Raw genomic sequence first — 7,886 nt, 5'->3', positions numbered from 1 at the left:
TTGCCGTTGTCGTGCTATCGTCCTTTTTTCTCGCATGTGTTTTTATGGTTTCCGTTTGTTGTGATCTTTCTTTTCTACCTTTGATTTGTGTATATATAATATGTTAGTTTAACACGTCATAAACACACTTTAGACAGCCTGAAATAACTCTAAAGTAATTAAACTAATGCTTTTAAACCGCTCGTTTTGTACTAAACAGTAACTTTATGAGAGGAGAATAATGTGTATCTGTGTATTTTGTTTAAAGTCAAGATAATAATTTCAACTATGAAATGGATTATACTTATAATTTGTTTTCTGTTTTTGTATGATTTTGGAAACGCGAACATCACAGTTTGTGAAAATGGCTAGTTACATCCACACAGTAGGAGTTGCGGAAAATTCGTATGACACGATTCCTGAAAGATTGCGTATTTGGGCTGAAAAGTATCCGGACAAAACAGCAGTCGTTTCGTATGATGCAGAATACAAGAGACACCAAATAACCTTGTAAGTATTATTGAAATATATATGTTATTAGTCTCATTTCTGTGGAATAGAAAATTTAATTTGTTGAATTAATATTGTGGGCCGTACTTTGGTCTTATACTCTGACTAATGCAATTAATCAGGCACGCGCCTCGGAAATTGCTAATATCAACTCACAAATTTATGATTTCACACCAGCCTCTACTAATCTCCCGGTAGCCACAGCGAAACAAACCGAAGAAACGATGAAGTCGTCTTCAGGTCTAGAAGGGAGTGAATGGCTGGAGGAAACTAGTGCAGCGACTAGTAATACATCAAAACGTTGGACTTACTGTTACGGGTGTGTAAGTGTATCAAGACATGAGTGTGTTAAATGTTGAGCTCGAAATGCTGAATGTAGGAAATGCAAGAAGATTGGTCTTTATTCAAAAGTTTGCAGGTCTAAATATTCTGTTGCTGCATAAATTCAATCTGGTACGCTTGCTTCTGTTCTCTCTGCGTTGAACACGTCGATGATAGAAATATCTATAAATGGATTTTTGTTAAAAGCTCTCATCGAGCGTTTGTTGAAGGAAGGTATCACCGAACAAAGCAATTCACCTTGAAGAGCTCAAGTACATCTAGTTTAAAACAATACAAAAAAAGACTAGATATTGATTACACGGCTACGAAAGATAAGTTTACTTGTCTAGATGAAATTCCCTTGCCGAATCTATATGATTTAGTACACAAGTTCTCCATTTACAAATACTGTGGTCGTTTAGAGTTACGTAGTGCTTATCAATGTGTACAGCTGCACAAGGATGATAAAATTTATACCACCTTCGAGGCAAATAGCTGTCTGTATCAGTTCACACGACATCCTTATGGGTTAACGAACGGTGTCGCTTGTTTTCAGTGAATTATTGACAATTTCATAAATAAAAATAAAAAATAAAAAAAAAACTCATGTATACTTAGACGATATTGCGATTGTTGGAAATACTAACAAAAAGCACGACACTAATCTGTCTAAGATTTTAGAGAGTGCAAAAAGGTATAATATTAATCTAAATAAGGACAAGTGCGTGTTTAATACAACTACTTATCAATATTTTGAGATATCAAATAAGCGATAATAAACTTCGACCCGACCTATATACTTCATGTCCTTGTAGCCTTCTGAGAGTTTTACCCTTGTAATCCTTTTCATTTTCGTTATTTTTCTCTCGCTTTTTTTTTTGATTTGTGCAATAACTAAATAAATTTTACATTATTTACATTTGACGGATATTTGTCCTCACTTGCTTGTTGTTAAATACCCGTCAAATGTAAATAATATGAATAATGTAAATAATGTACATAATTCCTCATCTCTTAAATATAGAACTGTATTAAATAAATTTTGTTTCTGTATATATTTTTACCTTGTTCTACATCTTGTGTGTCTGCGTGTTTTTATGTGTCTGTATATCTGTGTTATTGTGTGTCAGTATGTCTGTGTTTTTATGAGTCTGTGTGTCTGTGTGTTTGTGTGTCTGTGTGTCTGTATGTTTGTGTGTCTGTACGTCTGTGCGTTTACTTGGTGTTTCTGTTCTGCTTGTGGTATTTTTCCTTACTGGTGAACCTATGGGCGTATTGCTTGTGCTCGTTGTTGTTGATTGTCTTAACGGGTCTGTTTCTTCCTGTTTTTTTTTATGTTTCTTTTGTTGTAATTTCTCTTTAGGCGATGAATTCCTTCTCTCTTGTTTTTACGTGCATGTACTTCGTGTTCTGTTCCACGTCTTGGTTTTTTTTCTCCAATTCTATTTCACATTCTTGTGTTTCCGTGTCTGTAACCCCCTTCGTTAGTTTAGGACACCTTTTTTGATATGTTCCTTCTCTCCACAAGCATAACAGATTAGTAACCTTCCTTCCAGAATTACTTCTACCTTGACCCCATTGGGCACAGCTCTATTGCTTCTGGTATTCCAGCAGCCAGAAATACCGCAAAAGTGACTGTAACAGTAGGATAAGTCAAAGAGAAGAAGAAAACAATTGAAATGAAATTGCCAATTCATGCTACTGGCTCTGGATGATAGACGGGAATTTGAAACAAAAGACAGAAACATTAATTGTAGCTGCTCAGGAACAAACCCTTACAACAAATCTGATAAAAAGCAAAGATCGCAAAACTCAGTCACACAGCAAATGTAGAATCTATAGGAAAGGAAACTAAAGTATCAATCGTCTTTTGAGCGAGTGCAGTATACTAGCTCAAAAGGAGTATAGAGGCAGACATCAATGTGTAGGCAAAAGCGTGAATTGGGATGTTAGTCGAGTGCGTGGCTTCAAAACAACTGAAAAGTGGTATGACCACAAAACCCGAAGCTGAGGTAGAATATGAGAATTAGGAGATCTTGTGGGACTTTCCAATAAACATTGGCCATACTATTGAAGCAAGAAGATAGGATATGATTATAGAGGACAAAATAAACAGTGTGAGATCGAGAGCACTTAGCCAGTGGAGCGTGAACTCGGTGAAAGCTTTGAAATGTAAGGACTTCCAGTATAACAGTGATATTATGAAACCAGGTGTCATGTCGCTTAATGAAAAGGAAAAAAATTAACTAACTCTAAAAGAAATACTATTGCCTATAAATGCATTTGTCGCAACGAGACTTAAGTTTCCCACTCTGGCAGAAGCTGAAAAATACCTCGAAGTGGTGTGGCACTGTCCTGCTGCCCTCATTTAATCGAGCAGGTAAGGCATGCCGTTCAACATTCGTCCACCTGACAACTTCTTTCGCCATAGCCACTAGACAAAAGAAAACTACAATACGGAGTCAGCAGCTTAGGGATCATCCTCCTCCTCCTCCTCTTCCTCCTCCTCATTATTATTATTATTATTATTATTATTATCAACATAGGCGCAGGAGTGGCTGTGTGGTAAGTAGCTTGTTTACCAACCACATAGTTCCGGGTTCAGTCCTACTGCGTGGCACCTTGGGCAAGTGTCTTCTACTATAGCCTCGGACCGACCAAAGCCTTGTGAGTGGATTTGGTAGACGGGAACTGAAAGAAGCCCGTCGTATATATGTATATGTATATGTGTGTGTGCGTGTATGTTTGTATGTCTGTGTTTGTCCACCAAACATCGCTTGACAACCGATGCTGGTGTATCTATGTCCCCGTCACTTAGCGGTTCGGCAAAAGAGACCGATAGAATAAGCACTGGGTTTACAAAGAATATGTCCCGGGGTCGAGTTGCTCGATTAAAGGCGGTGCTCCAGCATGGTCGCAGTCAAATGACTGAAACAAGTAAAAGAGTAAAAGAGTATCAAAGTACCAATCTCAAAATTCTAGCTGGCTTACTTTTACCTTCTGGTCTCCGAGCCTCTCACATTGGATTGTAAAATACCACAGTATCTTATGTTCCTTGCTAACCACTGCTCAGTTTTTCCTAGATCTTGCCCTGCCCGCATTATGTCCCTTTCAATGCGTCGTTTCCACCATTGTTCGTTTGCCCCACCATTTTTTGTTCTCTTAAGTTGTAATTTCTCCCCAACAAGTAGTGCAATAGCTTCTTGGGGGTAGTAAAGAAATAGGTATTTCGTCTGTCGCTACATTCTGAGTTCAAATTCCACCGAGGTCGACTTTGACTTTTATTCTTTCGGGGAAGAAAAAGTACCAGTCAAACAGTAGAGTCGATGTAATCGACTAGTGCCCCATCCCATAAATCTCAGGCATTACGCCTATAGTAGAAAGTATTATTATTACTATTATTAAGGTAGCGAGTTGGCAGAATCGTTAATGTTTAGCGCCATTTCGTTTGTCTTTACCTTCTGAGTTCAAATTCGGCTGAGGTCGACTTAGCTTTTCATCCTTTCGGGGTCGATAAATAAGTATCATTTGAGCAAAGGGGTCGATGCAGTCAACTATCCCCCTTCCCCCAAATTTTAGGCCTTGTGCTTATGGTAGAAAGCACTATTATTATTATTATTATTATTATTGAGTGAGAGAGCAGTTCATGCCATCAAAGTAACACTGGGGTAAAATATACGAAGCCCAATATACCCATCATGACTACCCGTCTGATAAGGGTACACCAGGCACATGCATCACAACCATATGAGCGCGACATGGTGATCTCATATCAAGATAAACAGCACATGAGCTTGCAAGTGGGCCCAGTTAGAATTTTCTTCAGGTTGAGTAGCCCATCCTGCTCAAACGGTCCCTGAATAAGGGTTGTTTAAGGATGTTGAAAAAACCACCCATGTTTCCAGAGGTGAATTATTCAAACCCCAACGAATCCCTCTCAACACATGGCTATGATGCTCCCCACTACTTCTGCTCGTGATCAGAGATGCACATATCGTCAGCCACTAAGGGACATGCTCAACTGGTTAAGGTCAAACAAATGACAAGCAAATCTATTATTATTATTATTATTATTATTATTATTATTATTATGGTAGCGAGTTGGCAGAACCGTTAACACACCGGAGAAAATGCTTAGCGACATTTCATCCGTCTTTACGTTCTGAGTTCAAATTCTGCTGAGGTCAGCTTTGCCTTTCATCCTTTCGCGGTCAATAAAATAAGTATTGTAGCAGCAATGGAGTTGATGTAATCGACTTACCCTTTTTTTCGAAATTGTTTGGTCCGTGTTGCAAAATTTGAAACCAATATTTACTTGGAAGAAGGCGTCGAGCTGGCAGAATTGTAAGCATGCCGTACAAAATGCTCAGCGCCATCTTGACCGTCTTTACGTTTCAAGTTCATATTTCCCCGCGGTCACGTTTGCTTTTCTTCCTTTCAGAGTCGATGGAATAACTACCAGTCGAGGACTGTAATCGACAAGTCCCCTAACCCCCAAATTTCAGACCTTGTGCCTGAAAAGGAATATTAAAATTCTGTTGCAGAAAGGAATATTAAAATTGAAGGTTCACTTGTCTTTTTGCAGTTTATATAAATCTTTAATCTTTTGTCTTCTTTCAGTCACTTGACTGCGGCCATACTGGAGCATCGCCTTAAAGGGTTTTAGTCGAACAAATCAACACTAGGACTTATTTTTTTTAACCTAGTACTTATTATATCGGTCTTTTTTGCCGAACCGCTATGCTATGGGGACATAAACAGACCAACACCGGTTGTCAAGCGGCAGTGGGGGGTCTTCGTAAAATATCACACAGGACGTGGTGCCGCACCATTTTGTGTCACGAAAACGATGGTGTTCATAAAGATCTTCTCGATATGTAACAGTGTGAGTGTCAATCCAGGCATTAACCGCACCGAGCTCGATGTCTCGGATAACCTGCAAAGGTGAAGAGCACAAGAAGTTTTCTCAAAATCAAGGCAATGAATACATAGCGATCGCTTAATTGAAGATGTCAATGTGAGTTCTATGTTATGTGATTAATACTGATTTTAAGAAGCATACATACTCATAACGTTGTTTGTCTTTGCAGAAAAGAAATGCACGATGGAGCTGTGAAGTTCGCAAAGGCTTTGATGAAACTAGGCATTAAAAAAAGAGACAAGATTGCATTTTGTGTTCCTAACTGTGTGGAATGGATGAGCTACGATATTGGAATCATGATGACTGGAGCATATTCTATGAGATTAATGTTTGGATTAGCAGATATAAAATCTGTTATAGAAGGTTGTAGTGCCGTAGTATTTGGTTCCAAATCTATTTGGGACAGTTTCTTATCCATTGCACAAATAGACAATAATGGAAAAGTATCTTGCGAAGCGTGTCCCGATTTGAGGTTTGCCATTGATGTGTCCAATTCTCACAGACCAGCCAATGCTTTATCTGCTGCTAAATTGATGGCAGAAGTAAGTGACGATGACGAGGTTGAGTTTCCTTACATTGACCCGGAAGATATTGCATCCATCAATCAGACTTCAGGAACCACAGGTGTACCTAAACGTATATGTCACAGCCATTTCAACTTTATAAATCTACCAGATAAGTTTGTTAGTGGCACTAGTATTTCTACTTTTGATGTATTATTTTCCGGTCGACCAATGGGATATATTGGAGGATATCCGTTTCTGCTCTTAACCAAGGGAGCCAAACACGTCACTGGAGATGTAGAAATGTTGAACGATACGAAGAATTTCGATTTTGTAGTAAATTTATGGCAGCAAGAGAAATGTACTATTGTGGGTGTTGCACCACAGGACTTGAAACGACTTGGCAATCGTGGGTTTCGTGTAAAGACGGTACTATCCGGTGGAGATATGCTTACACATGATGCAATAGAGTATTCTTTTAAAATTGCAGATGAATTTGGAATTATTTATGGAGCCACTGAAGCTTTGATTATATCCAGTAGATTTTTTACTCCAGAAAACATGTCACAACATCGACAAGGAATGCTCGGGCGACCACTTGAAGGAACAGAAATCAAAATTGTTGACGAGGAGAAGAGGGTTGTGGATATTGGAAAGACAGGCTATTTATATTTTCGAAGTAAGTGGACGACGAAAACATTTCTTGATGGCACCTCGTGTCTAGAAAAAGGATGGTATTCAACGTCAGATATTGGTTACTTAACTAAAGATGGTGACATCATAATGATTGGAAGAAGTACAGATTTTATCAAAAAGTGTACGGTAAAGTTATCGATTAAACTTATTGAAGATTATGTCGGACGTCAACCGAACGTAGATGCTGTGGTTGTTGTACCAATTCCTGACGAGGAGGTTGGTGAACGTGTGTGCGCATGTGTTACCATTCGACCAAATCACGAGTTCAATGAAGAAGAATTAAAAAAGTTTTGTACAGAAACAATGCCACAACCAAAGAACTTTGATTGTGTATCGATGCATCCTGATTACATTTTATATTTTCCTTCATTTCCACTTTTGGCTAGTGGTAAGTTTGATAGGAAAGCTATAAAAACTTTGGCTCTTAAAAAAGTAAAAGATTCTAAAAATAATTAATATCAATTTAAGATTTTCAAACTAATATCATATATTTCTATAAAACGTGCATTAAAGTATCAAACGTATTTTGACACTGCATAAGAGACAAATTTAAAAAGTAAAATTTAATCTTTATTATTAAACAGTGGATGTTTCGGTTGTGTTTTGTTTTTTTAACTTCTGCTTGTTCATATTTTATAAAATGAAAATTTGGATAATCCAGCTAGTTGATTCTAACTAATTCTAACATCGAGAACTGGAAGCAATGAAACTAACAAATCAAAGTAGATTAAGTTTACAATTTGTTCAAATTTCAATGACGTATATTTACCCCCCTTTCGAATTCAATTAATCAAATCATAAATGTTTGAAGAAATTGAAATAAAAAAAAAACAAAGAAAAAAAAATAAAAGAAAACCCACCTTTTTTTTTAGCTTAATGAGTATTATAATTTGATAAAAGAATTATATATAATAAATTATCGATTTTGTTTATTTTATTAACTTTTCAATATCATG

General features: G+C 37.4%; 1 protein-coding gene across 4 annotated transcripts in view; it reads left to right on the top strand.

The window, feature by feature from the left end:
• LOC115214805 (putative acyl-CoA synthetase YngI) overlaps positions 1-7,523 on the top strand; it is a 22,056-nt gene extending 14,533 nt beyond the window's left edge. For all 4 annotated transcript variants that reach the window (XM_036505369.1, XM_036505371.1, XM_036505370.1 and 1 more), the window contains 2 exons: positions 335-489; positions 5,901-7,523. In XM_036505369.1, the coding sequence (XP_036361262.1) occupies positions 344-489; positions 5,901-7,386 (1,632 nt within the window). In that variant the 5' untranslated portion in view covers positions 335-343 and the 3' untranslated portion in view covers positions 7,387-7,523. The remainder of the gene's footprint in view (positions 1-334; positions 490-5,900) is intronic.
• The last annotated feature ends 363 nt before the right edge of the window (positions 7,524-7,886 follow it).

Source organism: Octopus sinensis, linkage group LG8 (genome assembly GCF_006345805.1).
Source record: "Octopus sinensis linkage group LG8, ASM634580v1, whole genome shotgun sequence".
NCBI lineage: Eukaryota > Metazoa > Mollusca > Cephalopoda > Octopoda > Octopodidae > Octopus > Octopus sinensis.
This window is presented reverse-complemented; position numbering and strand designations above follow the sequence as displayed.